A 21,172-nucleotide genomic window follows, 5' to 3' on the forward strand; every position below is an offset into this window, starting at 1 on the left:
TTATGTTTTTAGATACTGGACACCTAGATGTCAAACAGCAATCTCAGCACAAGGTGATAGGCCGGCAGACAGCTTATTTTTAAGATCAATAGACAATGAGTAAGTCTTACATAAGAACTATCCTGTTATTTCTAACCATCTGACAATCATCTAACTCTTGTTGTCTGTGAATATAATGCTTATCAGTGCTCAACTGTTAAAAAATATTGGTCAAAAAGTTAATGGAGTAGTGATTGAAAACTCATACCTGAGATAGATTTGGGCATCAAGGTCAACTTTGTGGATTTTTGGTGTGGAGTTATATAGATTTGCACAACTTCTCAGTGGAAGGCTCGCAAACATGGCTCTGCTGATGCACAATGGATCCCGTCCAGTGTTTTAAAATAGTGTTCCTTCAACTTAATTTTTATTTTTTTAGAAGAAGAGAAACTCAAAGGAAAGCAATTCTGTCAACTAGGGAAGCTGTTAAGTGAAGATTGTGTGCAATTCTTTTAGCCATACTCACAAACTGTAGCATGCACCGCAAGTCATGTCTTTAACCCCAGATGTTCTACCTCAGATGCCTGAGGTCCACAACCACTTGAGTGTTGAAAACATGAGCAAGCATGACCCTGGTCATAGATCTGATCTCTGATCTGATCGCTTTTGTACTTGGAAACTACGTACTCTTGAGATAAAAATTTCTGAAAACTCCTGGATGGTAGCCAGAAACACATCCCTCTTCCCGAGTAAACTTTTTGAAATTTAGGTGTGGACAGCCAGAGAAGATGGTCTCAAAGGGGAAATAAAAAAGTTTAAATCAGTGTACACTAATCGTTGTGTATTGATCACACCGTGTACTGCACCAGGAGTAGAGTCTGTAGGAATTAACTTAATCTTACCTTATTTTTACCCTCTTTAAAAGGGTGCTCATAATTATACTAATGTGACTCCATCTTTCGCTTAAGTCTCTTCCACATGTCCGAGCCCCTCCCAGGATGTGAAGAGGAGATGCAAGGAAAGTATTGGAGCCTATCTAATGTATTTGATATAAAAAATATTTCGATGAATTATGCACAATATATAAAAAAAAATAGGGGAATTGTCAATTGACTCAAATGCATTGAAATGTAGGGTGTAGATGCTTTGCCTTGAATATCAGCCTTTTTGAGGCTATATATTTGCTGTTTAAGAGATAAGTGGATATGAAGTCACGGTCCTTTAGATTTCTACCATCTTCTCCTTATCTTGATATCACCCCTTTTGTAGCCTACATTAGTGGGATTATATTTGTTTTTGTTAAAGTAATTACTTGTGCATAAAAAAAGCAGAATTATGGTATTTAATGAGACTCCCCCCCACAAATATTACAGTTTGTGGTTGTCAAAGTGCCTTCACAGGATATATACATCTGTATACATCTGTGTTTTGTTGTTACTTCTCCAGATGCCTCCTCACGTCTTGTCTTGTTGTGGTACTTGGAAGATCCTGTGTGATGGTGGAGGGGAGATGATTTTTAGGGGATAATTTCTCTGTCTCTCTCACTATTCTACCATAGCTCATTCTCTTCAACATTGTGTGTGCCTGGGTTTTGTTTGAGGCTTATCTCTAAGGGTTGACAATTAGAATTCAGACTATGCTCTGTGTGTACTATTGAATGGCAGCCTTAGATCCCATGGGGTTGGTTAAAAACCAGACTGACTTTGGTTGTAGAAATCCTCTCCTCTCCTCTCCTCTCCTCTCCTCTCCTCTCCTCTCCTCTCCTCTCCTCTCCTCTCCTCTCCTCTCCTCTCCTCTCCTCTCCTCTCCTCTCCTCTCCTCTCCTCTCCTCTCCTCTCCTCTCCTCTCCTCTCCTCTCCTCTCCTCTCCTCTCCTCTCCTCTCCTCTCCTCTCCTCTCCTCTCCTCTCCGTCTTTGCCATTCCTTTGGCTTCTTAGCAAATTCACAAGAGGCTTCATATTCTTCATTATGGTGACAGGCCTAGCCCCCTAATGTAATGATGTTAACCAGGCTTCCTCTGTCATCCCAGCCCAATGATAATGAGATCCCCACCACCGCTACCCCTATCCCCACCCCTGACTCTCACTCTCACACAAACACATAAATGTTAAATGATTTACAGTCATACAATTACACACACAGATAATCAGACATTATATTAAGCCAAAGCAGGCTGATCACGCAGTGCATTAGCTCATCTTCTCACTAATGTGACTCTCATTTGCATCAACACATACTTGACCCATGCTCCCTGCCCTGTAGTCTGCTCAGCTCTCCCCATTCCATTCCCTTCTGTCCTGCCCTGGCCAATCAAATATTATCGACAGTGAATTTGGCTGTTGCTGCCCCTGAAATGCACTCAGATATGCACATAAAATGGGTTAACACACATGTAAACCAGCATATTTAATCATGAAAACATAACTGTTGTTCATGAACTATGAGAGCAGGTTGGAAAAAGCATGACATTTGCTAAATATAGGTCATGAATCAGGAGCACATGGTGATACTTTATTTACTTGTTTATTTATTTTTTGGAGGATACAAAAAAATCATCCTCAATTAAATATATAAATGAAAAGAAATGATTACACTTATTCACCAGCTTCACTATTGCTTCCTCCTTCCGAGGAAGTTTCTCTGAGATTAAGTGTCATTTATTTCAAAGACTTCCTAACCTGACAGGACAATTGGACTGCTATTACAATAATGTTGCCCTCTCAACAAGTCTGGACAGATGCTTCTTACCAAGGAGCGATCGCCACAAGCTAGTGGGTTGATTCAATTTCCCAGTAAAAATTTCTGTTGGCAATTTGCCTATAATTTGAGTGTGTAGTTTTGTAGAAACATGAGGGGATACTTATGCTTCTGTCATTTCTTTTCTGCCCCCACTTTTGACTTGTCTTTTCTGCCACCTTCTTTCAAGTACAAAACATTGATACCAGACTCAGCTATCTTTTGGTAGAGGTTGTCTGACTGGTTCTTGGCTGTAATCTGTTATATGTAGGTAACAGCTGTGGAGTCCTTAGAAGGCCCCTTGTTGCAAGTAGAGGGCCTTGGAGACCTGCGCCTGGAGCTCCACACCAAGAAGCTCAACATACACTTGGTGCTCATTGATGAGCTGCACCGCCATCTGTACATCAAGTCCACAAGTCGCCTGGGGCACAAAAACAGGGACAAAAATGCTGCTAGGCTTCCAGGGTAAGGGCCATGTTCTGTTTGAACAGAAATTGGACTGTTTTATTATTGTTAATTCATGAGTGCAAGGCCTTACATTTAGTACAGTTGCTTGACTTGTGGTCAAAAATGTAACAGCTTTTCATTTCATTTGCATGATAAACATTGGTGTTCATATACTTGCTCCAATATAGCTGCCCATGCAGAAGAATGTTACACATATCATTACAGTGTTAGAATGAAACGCTGGAAAATGTCCAAGGCACCGAAAGCCTTTATTACTCGCCTGTTAAGTAGTCAACAGAAATGTAGCCTTTACAGTGTGTTTTTCTAAACTTTTCAAAGTTGAAATCATACTGATGTGCCTTCATTATAAGTTATCCTATTGCTGCTACAACCAAGAACAACTTGCCAATTATTTACTGCATGGAAACCAAGACCATTACAGACAAAAAAACAATTAGACCTCATATAACTTGTTGCTCTGCTTCATTGTTTGTACAGGGTGCTAGGAAGATCCAAAAGAATGAGAAGCATTGCAAATGTTTATTGTTGGAGCCAAACAGCAGTAATTTACTCGTAACTAATTAGGTGTTCTGCAGTCATTATGGGTACCTCTGTAAGGACATCAGAGATATATATATTGTACTGTTTGGTTTCCAGGGAACAAACCAAGTTTTAAACCTGGGAAACAATGTCCATTGCCAATTACTGAAAGTATGACAACATATACAGTTTCTCTTTGAACACCACTGATCACATGAATGAGATGGTAGGTTTTGCAGCAGCAAGGAGAATAATTTAAGTTCTTCCTTTGTGACAGCTTATTAGGTATAATGCAAAACAATGGCTTTGAACACACGGTTGATGCTGTGGCGTTCAATGGTAGGGATTCTGTGTGTGTGTGAGGTGCAATAATTATGGTGGCAGTGGGTTGGTGTGGTACAGTGATTTATTACTGAGGGTCAGCAAGTGACAGGTCCTGGCCTTCCTGTATTAGGTCGCCTCTAACAACAAGCCAGCCTCCATACACCCCACCCATTTAGCAGGCAGCCTGTGTTTATACTGTTCGACTTAAAGGACCTGGATTGCTTCCACCTCCGGTTTAAGGGTTGATAAATGACTCATTGGGAAGCAGCACCAATCCCACCCAGAGATGCAAGGCTTTTGGTTTTAGCAGTAGATTGTTTTCATTAGGGAAGAGGAGGTTTAGCATTTGTATTTCTCTTTGCACGTACTAAACTTTTTGTGTCTTTGTCACATATTTATGTGAGACCCATTTAATGCCTGGATTTGGTTTTTGGTGTTTTATTTCCTCTTCACAGCTCCATGGCCAAAGATGCATCTCCAATACCTGTGTTAGATGTCGGCAGCCTGTCTACCCCACGCAAGCTTTTGGATTCATCTCAGTTTAGCACACCTGGATCCAGCAGTGGTATGATCTTAAGATCATAATAAGGAAGGGAAGAAGAGGCACTAATGGAAAAAAAATAAAGGGTGGTGGCTGAAAAGATATATTGAAAACAAAGTCGTGGGTAGAACCCAGTTTCATGAAAAACCATAAATCATATGCTTTCCCTCGATTAAAACTGAACGCATTAGAAAAAGCAGAGAAAGGAAGACATCAACTGGCAGTTTTATTGGTTTCATCAAAAAACACTGCGTGTGAATTTTATCCTGCTATGCTATTTTCACTATGCTGATATTCTTAGTGATAATGAAGTCATTAGTGTTGCTTTGAATTACATCCATTTGCATGTCATTATGGATACGTACACACTGAATGCACACAGAAACCACTGATCCATACTTTGATACAAAGGACTAAATATGTCACAAATGTCTTGTTGCAGAGATACACGGCTCACACCCACATTTCTTCAGCTATGATCACAACATATATCTCTCTCGCTAACATTATAATCATCTTGCCCCCCTACCTGTACCATTAGTCACCCAGTGTGTGTGCCTTCACAGCAGGGAGCAGCATTTATTACCCTCAAACTGCTAACCAGCGCCGTAACAGAGACGGATAATGTAGACTGTATTCAGAAATGTATGAATCCTCTCTTGGTTGTAGGGGCGTATAGTCAGAGCCACATTCCTTCCAGGCAGAGCACAGAGGAACGCAAACAAGAAGATAATGAAAAAAGTTAATCCAGCAATAACTTGGTGTTCCCTTGGTGTTTCTGAGTTTTTATATTAAGCCTGGCACTTTTTTTCCTCTCCAACACCCACTCTTGGCATTCTGAGTTAGCAACTCATCGTGTTGTTTTTAGCTCTGTGGATACCAGGCAACAATGCACCATACTGTACATACCAAAGGCATTTTTATCTCGTTGCTGCATCAACTGACAGATTAACAACAACATTAGCATATAATTACCATCTGTGGGCAAGGTTTCCCTGAAAGGTATGGTACATTCAACATCTCTGTGCCATTCAGCAGTTGTTTTATAAAGCGGTTCTTTCAGTCATTCTCAGTCTTTGTCTCTTCTTCTTCTTTTGCATGTTTAGCATTTCCTAGGTAGCCATCTACCATTTAAATCATGTCATTTACTCCACCTACTGTTATTTACTCTGCCCAGCTTATCAGCATGCATGTGTATGTCATGACCTCAAAAAACATAAATACGCAAATGTACAAATTACCACTAATACATATTAAATATCTGCTCAAGTCTCCCACGCTGTAGGCCTCTAAGTAATAGCTAAACCACAATTTTCTCAATATTATGCAAAGAGAACACTGGCAATTAGCTGCCAGCAGGCAGTAAGTGCTTATATACCGTCATGTTAACAACTGTGGTCACGACACAGCAACGGGCTTCCATCAATGCCCTAGCTTGCCATTTTGTCTAATAGCATTAGAGCACCTCATTTGTAGATGATAATTGTCATAATTATTACACAACCTACAGTTGCAATGGCTGAAAAGAGGAAATACACCCAAAGTCCATTAACTTACCATAAACATTAACTCTCTTAACGTGCTTTGATGGGAAATTGGGAGGCCCCATCTAATGGAAATTAGAGCATCACTCGATACTGCCTTTCTCAATTTGGCTACTAAGTCAGATGAAAAGGGGATTAGGGTGGGGTTAGGTGCAGTTGTGTGTTCTTAAAAGATAACGAAGTGGTGTAAAACTGAATTTATTTGTTGTTCTTGATTATTTTTGTACATTTATCTATCACTGAAATAATTGGATCTGTGTGCTTGTACAAATATAATAATGTACACTATATGGTAACAAGTGTGTCTGTATGCGTATACCTCTTTTAGTGCATGAACTGCAGCAAGATATTCGGGACTTAAACCAGTCAGACCTTACTGAGGGGGACCCAGAGGAGAACAGTGCTGAGTTCATGGGCATCCTTATCAGGGTACATTCATGTGCACACACGTGACTCATGCTATTAATTGTAAACTTAATGTTTTGTTCTGTCATTTGGTTGAAGTAAAAATATTGGCATATTGTTCATTTTCTTTAGGCTCTGGCCAAGTTGAAGAAGCTTCCAGAGACCATTAAAGCCATAATGGAGCGGCTGGAACCTGAGCTGAAACAGATTGTGAAGAGGTCTACCACTCAGATAGCAGACCATGCTTACCAAAGGGGAGAAAACCTGGCCCAGGAGAGCCAGCCAAGGTAAAGTAATGGCGTAATTCACTGCTGAAGAATAACTGACGAAAGAGATTTGCTACAGATCAGAAAATACGAAGCTGAAGGTTAATATTAATCCCTTAAACTGCACAAAAATTGCACAATACATTTTCAAGCAATTAAAAAAAAGCCATATTTAGCACATACAATAGAAATTAAAAGTCATATATGGAAATTAAAATGTAATGATTAAAAAAAAAATTTTTCAGATGATTTAATAAACTCTATTTTCAGAAAATTGGATCATATTTCAGGCTTTAAAGGGTTAAATAGCAAATGTAGAGGGGAAGGGAGTTTCAGACAGTAGATGGGCATAAAAGGGGAACTATAAGCTGTTATGTGGAAAGATGAAAGCAGTCCTTTTGAAATGATAATGTTTGCCTGATAGGGATGGTAAGTAGCATTAGAACTAGATGCCAAAATGGTCAGTGTAAAAAACAATGTGCAGCTACTGTTGTTTACCTTAAAAAGACTCCCACTTGCATTCCCATCATTTATCCCATTGTTTATTCTTCTGTAGTCATAATATTTTTCTAGCCTCAATTTTTAAGGTGTTGAATAAAATGTGGCCACCCTCCCTAATGATTGGTAAAAGCTATTCCTGTTGGTGCGGTAGCTTCAGGGTTTTGTAGCTTGTCTGTTTTTTGTAATGTTACCATTCTGTTACCATCCGAGTTTTGGGAAGCACCCAACATTATATTAATTACACTAATATTCACTGTATTATAGTCAGCATTCACTTTTGTTATTGCATAGAGTGGATCCTTAAGTTATACTTAGAGCTGACAGTAAAGGCAACAGTCAGTGTGTTTAGAATGCAGTCCCATAGTGTTCATAGTCAGACAGTCAACCAGGTGTGAAACATAGTAGCGGCTAGGACTGCAGACACACCTGCTTTAGACCATGAAAACAGATACTCTGCTGCTTTAAACGTAGACAAGTCATGGCTAAACACACCCATACACACACAAACAATTTCACACCTGCCGTAGAGGGCTGCTACATTTTAAAAGCAGTCACGTCAGCTCCTGCAGACATACACATACAGTGAGCAGACTTGAGAAGCACAGGTCTCAGTCCACTGATCCTGAACCATTTAAGAGGAACGTCTTGTTTTCTGTCAGGGATGTTCTCTCCAGCCTTGTCTGCCTTACTTCTTCTGTTGCCTACTGAATCTTGTCTGACCTCAGTGTAATAGGCTACCATGTAGCTTGTTTCCAGTTGTGCTGCTTGCTGATTGTTTTAAGTTGCCTTCATGAGTATACGTGTGTGAGCATTTAACACTTTGAGGTTGTGTGTGTGTGTGTTTGTATTTGGATGCGTACACACCTAGTTTTCCCTATGCTCACTTCAATTTAAAGTCAATGCTTGTTGCTATGGAAACTCCAACCAATGTACCACTTGTAGAGAACAATGGTCTTGAATATTGCACACTATATTTTATAGTACTGCAGACTAGCAGGCAACACTTAAGAGCTTAATAGCATAAACAGCAGTGTGTGGCTTGCTCTTGGAGGTTTATGTTCTCATTCACATCCTCACTGACCACCTCACTGAAAGTTTATTTTCCTTTACAACTCCTGCATCTAGATCTACTTCATATAGCTTCCGTCTTCATGCACCAAAGTCATGACCCTAATCCAATGATATTTCTTAAGGTTTTAGTGATTCTTGAGCTTCTGGGCTAACTGCAATACTTATGTTTAAAATTACAGCTAGTTAATAGCCAGTGCATGTGTTCGTGGATTGGAGGACGTATGATCTCTGGCTGCTGGTGTATTGTGTTTGCTGTTATAACCCCAACCAACCAACCAACCAACCAAACAAACAAACAAACAAACAGACAAAACCAACCAAACAAAACCAACCAACCAAACAAACAAACAAAACAAAACAACAAAAACAATCAAAAAACTTCTATTTTTCAAGTCTTTGTTTCGGTGTGTCTCAAATAACAGTAATAATACAAATTTCTCTTACTGGATGAGAGATATAAAGACTGCAGGATTTACTGGGCATAACAAATAAACATCAGCTTCTTCCATCATTATTTTCTGATGGGATGATAGTGGTAAACAAGGTGAATACTGATATTACATCGTAGATTCTAAATGAAATCTGAATAAACGATTAAGAAAACTGATTTCAAGTGAGGATGGGGTTTTTTTTCCCAATAAAAAACAGAATATTAATAACAGTATTTTCAATTCAAACTAAGAAAACAAACAAAACAAAGCAAAACAGGAAAACCACAGTGAACATAGGATGGACTTTTTATTTTGGACTCATTTTTCCCATTTAGTGGTCCTTGGCATCATCCAGAGGAAGACTGATTCCACGTCAATCGACTTTTGCTCTGTGTGTCCATTTGTCTATGACAGCAGGATGACTGAGATGACCTGGTACATTTAATATCTCAAGAGGAGCCTTTTGACACTCTTTAGACCTCTAACAATAATTTAATTATCTGTGACTTAGCACCAACCTGATGGTAATCTAATTTAGATACTATTGTTGTCCTTCCAATATGAAACGCATGCAGTCCTGGAGACTTTACGTCTTTGTGTGCTCCCTGCCATTTCTCCTGGTTCTTCATCAGCCGTGTGTGTCAACTTCGATCGGGAGAGGAAATGAGAAGTGTGGTCTCAAAGAACAGACAATATGGATTAGGTTGGACTCCACTGGGAGATAATGAGGAGGACTGTTTACACTTTGTTTGTCCATCTACACGTAGCTAGGTGTGTTTGTGGGTGTAAGGGCTGGGGTGGTTAGAGTGTGCTTGGGGATTAAACAAAAAAAGCAGTGTCAAAGTCAGAGCTGTAACTTTTGGGTGCCCAACTTTATGCATGTATTCATGATTATGTAGTTTTTTATGCTTATATTTTTGGAGATTGGTGATCATATATCATTAATCTTACATTTTTGTTTTCTTGTCAGTCTTTCATGTTTATACATGAGAGTCATTGGAATTTCAAGGTCCCTGTCTTTGTGCCACGAACATCTTACACTCTCTGAGTTATAGCTCATAGTGATTTGTTCCTCTGTTTCTCTCCATTAATAACATTTACTTGTGTTACTGTGGGTGTAGTGACAGGCAACCAACCAAAATGGTCCCCATTGAAACATGCATCTTGCCTCTCTATTTCCTTTATACCTTCACCGAAAAGGATGGTAACATTACAAAAAACGGACAAGCTACAAAATACTGAAATAAATTGCAATACAACAAAAGCTCTCTGTTGCTTTCAATTGAATAAAACTTAATTAAATGGCAGAGGAGAGTACCGAAAGACCAACGTTAGACAAATAGTGATTAAATTTAACTTTAACACTGCTACTTCCTAGCTTGTTTGCACTAGGAAGCCATTCACGCTCAACTAATGTAACCTGTGTTCCCTCTTTACCTTGAAAGCTTTGCCCTTGTGTAGAAACTAGATGTAGCAAAGTCTGGATGAAAGCATTAGTGTAGATGAGACCATCCAGGCTGTAGCACTCAGATCAAGTGGAAGGTCAGTTTGGTTTTGGCTGTGCTCTCTTCTTCAGCCAGAGCCATTTAGAAGTAATGAGAGTGCTTGTTCATTTGAGTCCAGGCTGGGAAGCTCACTTGTTTTTTTTGTTTTTTTTGGTCCCGGTTAAATGGAAAACTGTAAATGAAAACGGCTTCCTGGAATATTGGTCATTTGAAATGGTCTCAATGGTCTTTTTCATGGTTAGATTATCTGTTATTAGCTGTTTGTTATTTTTCTGCTGTTTTGGACAGTTTAGATGAGCTTTTTTTCACCCTTGATGTTGTAAAGCATTTGCATACATTCCTGACAGTGACAGCTACTGTCTGTTGTACTTGTACTTGTATTGTTTAATGTCATACTAGAGAAAGATAATTTGAAACCTGGATCACACGATTATCAAACCTTTCACTGTTCCGCAGTAGTTTTAATGGATTTTCTTAATTGTGAAGTTTAAGCAAACATGACAGAGTGGTCTTCACAGGTGGCAATCTGTGTATTTTGACTTTTGGGGATTGTTTGTCAAAGGTAGGAAATGATTCTATAACCTTGACAAGCTGCCTTAGAACACCTGTAACTCTCTATTTTACTTACATGGAAATCTCAAGTCATGTGATTTACTGCAGAAGACATATATTTTCCTAACAAATAAAGTGCCCAGTTGAAGTAATGCTGGTTGTCTATTTTAGTGCCTGTATAGACAATAAAGATCTTTGTGAAATGCTTATTAAATAAACATTATACTGCAGATTTATTTTTTAATAAAAAAATTAAATATACCATTTTAACTGCCGTTTGAAATTTTTGTAATTGTACTTCACTTTCTCCTTTCTATCCTCTCCCCGTGTCTCTATTTACTCCCGACTCTCCTGACCCCTTCCCTTCTCTTCCTCTCTTCCTTTCTGCTCTCTCTGGCTCCCTCTGCAGGCTTCTGCTGGAACTGCTTGAGCTCTTGTTCGACAAGTTCAAGGCAGTGGCCCAGGCTCACAGTGTGGTGCTTACCCACCTGAATCACATCGGGGTGCAGGCCCAAGAAGAGGGCATCAAGCTGTACGAGCAAGCAGATGTCTCTGCTAAGATCCAGACTGTACTGCAGGTTAGTTGGCAACAGCAATGATAAAAGAAATGCAGTCGATATCTGACAGTCAAGTGTACAAAAACAGATGTAAATAAAATGAAGCTATACAGAATAATTAGTAATATTTTAGTCATCTGTCTGAGGAACTTGAATAATATGAAACAGTTTAACTTTACCATGTCTTTATGGCCAGTAGATTAAAATAGATTTGTAATTTATTCTGAGATATATTATCCTCTTACAGTGGCGCTTACATATACCATCATTACAACTTAAAGTATACAACCATTATTGGGCTATTTATCTGTTTATAAATGGGACCTGTTTGTTTTCTTTTCCCACACTAACATACCCTCAGGCTTTTATTTTTCATTCAGTGCCACAGTGATTTGTTCACTCTAGATTTATCCCCCCCAACCCCCTTCTTATAGCAATCTTGTAGCACTTTCACTTATAGTAAATTAATCAGTAGAGAAACAGGCAGCAATGTGATGGATGGCATTCAGTCTGTCAGCAAGGAGTAGCTAGAGAAAAATACAGAGGAGGCTTGATTGCTTGGATTAATTTAAGGTTCTTTAATTGGCGTGTAGTTATCCTCGGTTCTTGATCCTTGCTCCTGTCTGATTGGATGAGGGGGGGTGAGCAGCTGTTCAGTTGACCCGATAGTGACTCTCAGAGGAAAATCTGTGACAGTTGGCATCCGTCTGTGTCCCAGTTTGTGTTTATACCTAACAATGGGTAAAAAAAACACACCGATACACCTTGATTGTGTTTCATCCTTGATTGGGTGATTGTTATTTATGACATTTTTTCCGACCGATTTTGCAAAAGATAACTACACATGTACTTATCTGCATCTGATATTGTTAGAGTGGATGAGATGCTTCTTCTTTAATATTAATAGGCTGTTCTCATGCATCTATTTGGATGCAGTGTGAATACATATATAAAAATATGAACACAGCAGATTTTTTATTTTTTTTGAGTGGAATCTATAAAAACAGGGAAGAAACTTTCTCCAAGGGTCTACCTGGATGCCTTTAATGTTGCCATGGTAATTGATTGGACATATTACTGCTACTTTCATTACTGATCATACAAGTGTAAAAATAAATAAAATGACAGAATGCTAAATTGGAAACCCATCTATTTCTAACTCACGCACTAGGGCTCTTCTGCTTCCAATTACTTTAGTTCTTTTTCCAGCTGGCATGCATAGATGCACAAATGAAGGCATGTTTAGGTGTGTGTATGGGTTTCTAGGGTGTGAAACAGCATAGGCATGCACTATAATTGCTCTGCTGTACCAGCATCATTATATAAGACATTAAACCATTCACTTGCATTCGACCACTGCCAACACCCAGTTGCCAGGGCCTCCACTGTCCCCTGGCTCTGCGATGGGAGATAATGTAATCTCTTGATTAGAATACTCATTATGTGAGATGAGGTTTTCTTATTCAGTCACTCGTGTTATTATTTCCTGACTGATTATATCAATAAAAAGGCCTGTAGTCCATTCCTCCTTCCCTTGCCATTTCCCTGCATGTTCATTCGTCTTTCTCTGTGATCCTGCATTTCCATTTCCCTTCCTCTTTCCTTCAGCTTCATTCCTGTTGCCTCTGTATTACAGTCTCTCAATTTCCGAATACCTTGTGCATACCCCTCTTGCTCTTTGTAATTTCCTCCTTAATCTCATTATCAGGCTTTCTTTTTCTCTCTCGCAACTCCCACACTCACTTTCACCCCCTTCGTTTAGCCCACTCTGTCTTAGAGAGTCACATATCAGCAATGAGAGAAATTAAATTCCTACTGCTCCCATAGTGGCTCTGTTAAATTTTATTAGATACTGAGCCAGTTCTTATCTCACGCCTTAAGACCCACAAAGGGGCAGGAGCCTTCTCAGTACCAGCCAGACTTTAGTTGTGAGCTTTATGTTAGTCACTCATTATGCATTTCACTCGAGTTTGTTTCTCTTTAGTTTTGCATAAATACTCGAACTCTTATTTAATGTTCCATTTAATGTTCCGCTGCAGAATAGGCCACCTAAAAGTAATACTTTCAAATTTTGTGTGCTGACTAGCTCCATATTTTTTATTCTCTAACTCAACTAGAACTGTTTTGAATGATTCACAGCTCAAAATAATTCTTATTTATCACATACTGGGCTGAAACAAGCTGGTTTATTTCACACCTGCTTTCTTGAAGCTAGTGGTTCTCGCACCATAGAGTTGGTCCAAACTGCTGGCATGAGCCCCTGTAGGTGGGACACAGACATGATCCCAACTTGAATTAATATAGTTAACTATTTTTAGATGTAAATGAATGGTAGTTTGTTGATCGATTGATAACAATTGTGCAATGTGAATCTTTATCATGTTTTAAAGTGGGTCATCGTAAAAAGTACTACTGCATAACTTTGATGTGATTGACTGCCCCTCCTAAACAAAACAGGAGATGGGAGGGGTCTATGTGCTCTCAGTCACAGCTGTGTGCCTGAGATGCCCATATTAAGGATATCCTCTCTCAATGACATCACACATTACAGTATTAGTACATACACTGGCCTTATTATTTTAAGATTCTGGCCATTTTAATGAGTATCCACAACTGTGAAAAGTGGTTGTATAACACAAATTAAGACAGAAGGCTAAAGGGTCCAAATAGGAAGAATCCCCACTAAAAGGTGAGGAAATACTCAGGCATCTTGTTAGTTCAGTATTTGCAAAGGTATCAGTGAAGTAGGAGAGACTTGTTAAAACCCAAACCTTTTACCACTAGCTTTACTAATATGCTTTATCCTTTTGCCCTTAAATTATTTGAATCCCAGCCTGTCTTGTGCCTCTTATTGCAGTTCACATGTTTGATGGGCACAGAAACCTCTTGGTGGGTGTTATTTTTTCCCCCTCTTTGAGAGCAACCAGGTTGACCTTTCCACATGACATACCAGTAGACAGATGCAAGAGCTGACAGAAACACACGGTGCACCTAGTTACAAGGCCTTGGCAGAGAGACTCCGTTCATCAGTGTGTGACTGGGGCCCGGTAGGCTTAGAATGGGGAGTGGGTAAACAAGATTTCTAAAGTCAGGATGCATGTAATGGTCCTAATCCATGTTCAGAAAAGCCTGAGATGCTTCTGTTGGTTGTTTATTTCAGTGTGGAAGTATTGATTCAAAGCATGAAAGACTGTATGGTAATCGGTAGTTTTGAGGCTGGAACGAGTGTTTTAAATGCCACTTTGCAGTTTTTCTAGTGGCTCTCTGTAGAATGTGTGCAAGTATATCTATTGATTATTTACGCCGCCACTGAAGTTCCATTTCTAAGCACATGTCACCAAATGCCCTTCCTATTCGCTATCTATCCATGACAATTTTTTCAGTCTTTTTTCACCAGAAACTATCCTTTTCTTCAAAGCACTCTGTTTTGTCAAAGAAATAACGCACTGGAATTTTGGTATATCCATAAATATTTATTACGTTTCTCTTTTGACATCGAAAATATACTACGACATCAGACAGTTAAGCAGGCCTGGACTGTTTAATATGATGATGTCTGAATAAAAACTTTAGTCAAAACAACATTTTATATATACCAAAGGAGAAAATCCATCACTTTCATTAGAATTGTGACCTAGATGGAAGCAGCAATACGTTACCAGGTAATTGGATAGCATAGTTCATAAAATCTCACAGTTCATAAACCTTTACGTACATTCTTAATCAAGACTGTCCAGTGAGAATGTTATTAAATCTATATTTAGCAGTCTGGCTAGTGGCGTCCATCATCACCCTTTCACCTCGTCTTCTGTTGGGTTTGAGGCCTAAAAGTTTGTTAATTAGCTTGCCATTTACACATACTACAAGGATTTTTGGTTGTGTGACTGCTTGCTGAAACTGTTGTCTCTTCTGGTGTGTGACCAGAGTGCAAATAATACTTTTAATGAGTGGTTTCCTCTCTGCACACAAGGATGTTTGAGACTGTATTTGAAAATATGGATGTTCACCATCAGTCTTCCCAAAGAACTGATTCCTAGACTATTGAAACTTCACAAGGGAACACAAGCTATTAATATTTTCTACTAAAACAAAAGGTAAATTTACTACAAGGGTGGACTGAAGTTTTTTTATGTTGCTCTAAATAAAGATTGAAATATTAAAAAAGGAAACTTTAATACGTTTGCTTTTTCCTGCCTCATGCTATATTTTCTTAAATCCCCGCTCCCTGTAATACTCTTACTTCTCAGAGTGCTTAGGATATCTTGCTTCCATGAATTACTTACAGAGTTTTCTACTATTTTGTTTTGCTCTTGTGTTTCTGATTATTTGTCTGGTCATTTAGGGTTTTTTGGTTAGGAAGAGAGCCTATAGCTTGATCCATATCTGCTTCATGAATTAATCTTTTTTTGTGCTATTGAATAATAAAAGGGGTTTGTTTTGTTTGTATCAAAAAAATATGAACACACAAGTGGCTTAAATATGCATTGTACGAAATCAGCTCATCAACAGAGTGAAAATGAGTAGAACTGAATTGCCAGAGAGGAGCCAGAAGACAATAAGCTCCTTTAATTAAATATGAAGCAGAGACATCGCTATGTTGTTCTCACCCAACATTTTAATCAATGTGTCACATTTGTTCTGGCCTCCAAAGACTGTAATATTTACATATTGCAGAGTGGAGGGAAGTCTACCATGTCTGTGGACCCCCCTCCCAATAGACACACGCGCACACACACACACACACATCAGATACGTAAAAAATCACTGAACATTGACGTATGACATGTTTTAGCAATAATTGTCTTTAGTTGTTGATGGTTATACGATATGTTCCCGGCATGTGTGAATAATCTTTTGAATAAAGGGTGTCTCATATGGAGTTATTACAGTTGTCCACCTCTTCAAGATCAAGAGATTTTATGTGTACAGTACACGTACATAGCATACTAATATATGTAGCGGAGTTGCTGTTAGTTTAGTAAAATATAACCAATAAGTCACATATAAGCAGTATGTTTTAACTCTATATTTAAAATGAAAGGAATTCTTCAGTTAATCTAGTCAGGCTCATTTTAATTCATGAGCCACATAACTCTCAATTACACTGGGCCAGCAAGGCCATTTCATATTAATCTATAAAAAACTACAGTTTTTACCATTCTCATGGTGTAAAGAACCACAAGTACATTCAGAACAGTTTCAATTAACCATCCATTTTCAACAGATGATGAAAAGTCTGAGATATCCTAAGAAGAAATAAGTGACATTTGAAAATTATGCAATAAAATACAATATCTGCCATATTGTAGAGTGTAGACCAAGGTGGTTTGTTGTATAGGATAATGCCCAAGAGCCTGGTTTCCTTTACTTGCTGGATGGCTGGTATGTTTATATGGTATTACTGTCTCATGTCATAGCTTTAACTGAGTACCATACGTTTTACTGTGGATGTGCTAAGTATCAGTTTGTTTTGATCCATTATTCAAAAATATCTAGCTCCCTGTTCAAGATAGCAGTCAGACCAGCCGATGTCATTGCTGATGCATATGCTCAACTAAAATGGCCATTAATCTTCATCCTTTTGATGTATTCACTGCTGTTCTGAATATCTCTTAAAAGAGAATAAAAAACGCATTTATTGTTTATAGCATAAATACACTTAAAGTGTTTGTTACATTTCAAAAAAAAATGTTGAGGACACAGCAAGGACACAGACGAGTAAAAAGGGTTTCAGTGAACATTCAGACACACCTCCCTTTCCTCTGTCAACAAGATAGCCTTCAAAAGATTGACTAGATGCAGCCCCTCCAGGTGGGAACTCCTGCTGCTTAGCAAGAGTTCAGCGCTGAGAGAGTAGTTGTGGCTGAAGCTCTGTCAGAACTTGTGAAGGTTATTGAAGTTTCTGGAACACAATCAATACCGGGTGTATACAGAACCCTTTTCTTTGACGGCCAAGGACACTTTGGGCTTTAACTTCAAACTGGCAGCAAGGGATATCAGTCAATGTTTTGTGACAAGACACTAGCCAAGGGATTTAGTGGGAGACAGCAGATTTCAATAAAGACTTGAAAAGAGAAACAACGTGCTGAGATTGTTCTCTCAGCTGCTTTAAGATTACTTAATAAGAGGAGGAAGGTGGAAACAAGGAGAGAGAATGAATTGATATTTATTCCTTTAATTTTAGCCAATTGACTGCTTAGTTTACACAATGACTAGTGCTCACCTGCAAAAATGTGAATTATGCTTCCATAATTGAACTGATTGCTGAGCTGTTAGGGCCCTAATGGACAGAACAGAAGATGAATATACACTTCCTCCAAGCATAAAAGGTGACATCAGGACACTTCAGTTAGGAAGAAATACACGGGAGTGCTGGAAATGAATAACAAAGGCTGACTTCCATTAAGGTTCCCTTCTTTTTAATTTAACTTAGCACTCAGCACATTGGACTGATTTTGTTTGGGATGAGACTCAATCTACTCAAGTACCAAACATCTTGGTTAAAAAGCGCTGGCAAAATTATTGTTATCATTATTATTATTATTATTTTTTGTCATCTCTTTAGAAGTGTTTGGCATGTTTACCCACTCTCACACACAAACATACACTCCAGTCACAGGAAGTTGTAGGCTTAGTCTTATTTGCTGTGAAGACCCATTAGTCAAAGCCTCCCTGTTTCTGTTTCATGGATTTTCCCAGTTTTTTTTTAATGGAATTCAAAGTGTGTGTTCCATCATCTCTCTCACTCTCATCTCTTTAATTGGAAGTCAAAGTGAAAGTCCACTGGACTAATATAATTGGGATCCAGCTAAACTCATAGCAAGATGTTGCTGTAATATTTATGTGGCTGATTCTTCACCTGAGCTGTTTAAACAAAAGGAGATGTTGAAAGATGCGAGTTTCTTCCATGTGGTACCAGTTATTGCCAGTATTTAAAGTGCTAAGAGAGCTTTGTAGCATTATTTTTTTGTATATTCCCAGGAATTCTTGTTTCTCTATTAGTACTACCAATTCAGCAGACCATTTGTAGACATGCTGTTTTTGGTGTGTGTGCGTGTGTGCGTGACCTTGCTTTAATAAGAGATTAGGAAAATACAGGAATGTAGGTTGCCAAATGGAATGGACTTTGTGGCCATTCTGAATAATAGTGAATGAATGTCTCACGAGCTTTGCATTGCTATGGAAATACTGAGCCTTCTCTTTGATTTAGCAACTGCAGTCACAGTGCTGATCATTCCTGAGCTGACTCTGAAGGACCTGTATTTTATATCACGTGCAACTGCATTTGCCTTCGTTTTTGTTTCCCTGTTTTTTTTATGATTCCATGTCCCTCTATCTCCGCATAATCATCCTGTGCTTTTCCAAATCCCTATTTATTGCTGTTCCTCTTTTAAATATACTTTCACCAATGTCGGTTGTAATATAGTTCCTTATTTTCAGTATTCCGTTGTTGTGTGCTTCACAGATGAGCTGTTTGGTGAAAAGCATGTGACAGTAAGAGAATCTGTGCCTGCAGTAATAGTAGCTTTAATAGGATTTCAGGTTCTTGACCTGAAGGGTAAGAGGGAGAAAGAAAAGCTGACGATAAGATTGCCATGGTCGTAGGATTGAGACAAGTACAATATATCCAGGTCTTAGGAGTAGTTTTGCAAGTTTGCTGAGTGTGCTTGCTTGCATTGATAGGAGGGATTACTTTTTGGTATTACACCAAATATCAGAGATGAATTTAGATTGCAGGGTCGTTATCTTGGAATAAGATGAAATGCTTCAGTACAGTGTTGATCCATATAAATGCCTCTACAGCATTTACAGTATTAGTGGGAGACAGGTAACAGGCCAAAACTACCTGCCACCTGCAACATTTCAAATCAACCAACATTTGATTGATTATTAGCTGCCTGTGATTAATGTTGGTACCATCCTCACACACTGAGATTGGGCTCTAAGTTTGCATGCATGAATGCTATATTTGGAACAGTCAGTGCTAAGCAACTAGGTTGTGCCTTGTTTGTGTTCAACAGACTCTGGACAGCATGGCATGACTGATTGTAGTTTGCTTATATGATATGTAGATTGCTAAAGTTGAGATCCGTGGCATTAAGAAATAACTTGCTTGTCATTTTATAACTCGAAATCAAACTAAAACGCTCTTGACAAGTGACAAGGATGAATTCATTGGCCTCTTAAATGGTTCTGTTTTTCTTTATAATTAGTTTTCACACTGTAGAATAAGAGTAAGATGTATTTAGTCACCACCACTACAAATTAAAACTCATTTTCATTGGTTTGGCTTTACAACAAAGTAACTTTGTTAGGAGCAATGAAATCTTCATCAATGAGCCATCTCCCTAATGGATAAATAAATAATTTGAACATTTGATGTGAAGAACTTTTGTAAGTTAACAACTCTGTAGCATACTTTGCAGAGGACTGTGCCTTCGTCAGAGATTTCTTAAGCAGAGATGACAAAACAAACTCTCTTTGTAAACTTCACTCAAAGGTGTTAAATCAGCAAATACTAACTAGTTACTTAAGTACTTGTATTCTCTCTGGGTCTTTCTCCTCATTTTCTTTATCTCCTTTTTCCGATTAGCATTCTGTTCAGTTTTCACTTCCACCTATAATCCTTTGCTCTTTCTATTTTCCACAGCTCTTTTGCACCGTTATCTCCCCTTCTTTTCTTCTCCCGTTCGGTGTTGCTTTCCACCTCCCATCCCTCTCTGCCTCTATCTTTCTCTCTGTCCTAACAGTCCAGTTAATTGCCTCCAAAGTTCACTCTGTCTCTGGGCTAATGCAATTTAAGTAGGGTCGGAGCCCCTTCATCAGCCCAGCGCTGGCATTTCATTAAGTCTGCTTGGGTGTTAGCTTGCAAGCAAGTCGGGGTTTCGCTCCATCAGCTCATCATTAGTAATTAATACACTGATAGGATTAGCTGCAGCATGAGGCTAGTGGCAAGTGGTCGCTCTGTTGTTGCCAGTTGGAGAGGGCGTGCGTAATATGTTTTCCAGCTCTGTATGTGATCAGGGGAAGTGTGTTGGCGAGAACAGTTAGCTTGTGTATTTAGACGAGTGTCTGTGACCAAAAGCCATATTTTCAGTCTTGTTTAATTTATATGTTGTAAGTTATAAACGATTTTTGGGTCCTTTTCATTTTGGGTCCATTTTGGCTTAAAAGGCATTTTAAAAAATTTCCAGTAAAACATCTGCATTTAACTAAATCTAACACAAGATTTTACCTGAGATGATGCGATCCACATCGTATTTCCATGGATGTGCACTTGGATTAATATGAATTTTAGCGACTGAAGGCTTTCCCGTGCTTGATGGGAGGGGTGCTCTCCGCAGTGTTAATTACATCATTATGGTTGGGATGGATCTCCATCTGCTCAGCCATTACTCCTGTCCCATTCTGGGCTGACCCACACTGCGTCTCAGAATTAGACACACACAGGCTAAATGGCCCTTCTAAATTATGAAGCTATTAGATATGGGAAGCTATTTTAGAACATATGTATTCACAGAGAGAGAGAGAAATGAAGAAGGGTGAGAGAGAAAGGAAAAGATGAGGTAGAGAGAGCAACAGAGAAAAAATAGAAATGTGAGAAATGAGAGATGACGCCCTAAGAGATTTTGAAAAATGAGACAATGAAAGAAACAGACGGAATGTGCAGATAGAATGATAAAGGAGAGGAAGTGAACTTTCTGAGTCTGGCCAGTGTTTCAGTGCTTGTTCTGGACTATTGTTAGAAATTGATAAGATTTTTATGAAGCATGA

At 38.8% G+C, this 21,172-nt stretch overlaps 1 protein-coding gene across 1 annotated transcript in view; it reads left to right on the forward strand.

Annotated features, from left to right (window-relative positions):
- exoc4 (exocyst complex component 4) overlaps positions 1-21,172 on the forward strand; it is a 133,180-nt gene that overhangs the window by 4,179 nt on the left and 107,829 nt on the right. The window contains exons 4-8 of the mRNA XM_006780713.3: positions 2,986-3,179; positions 4,481-4,590; positions 6,439-6,539; positions 6,648-6,802; positions 11,251-11,419. Of these exons, the coding sequence (XP_006780776.2) occupies positions 2,986-3,179; positions 4,481-4,590; positions 6,439-6,539; positions 6,648-6,802; positions 11,251-11,419 (729 nt within the window). The remainder of the gene's footprint in view (positions 1-2,985; positions 3,180-4,480; positions 4,591-6,438; positions 6,540-6,647; positions 6,803-11,250; positions 11,420-21,172) is intronic.

The sequence above is a fragment of the Neolamprologus brichardi genome, chromosome 17 (genome assembly GCF_056152115.1).
Source record: "Neolamprologus brichardi isolate AB-2024 chromosome 17, ASM5615211v1, whole genome shotgun sequence".
Lineage (NCBI taxonomy): Eukaryota > Metazoa > Chordata > Actinopteri > Cichliformes > Cichlidae > Neolamprologus > Neolamprologus brichardi.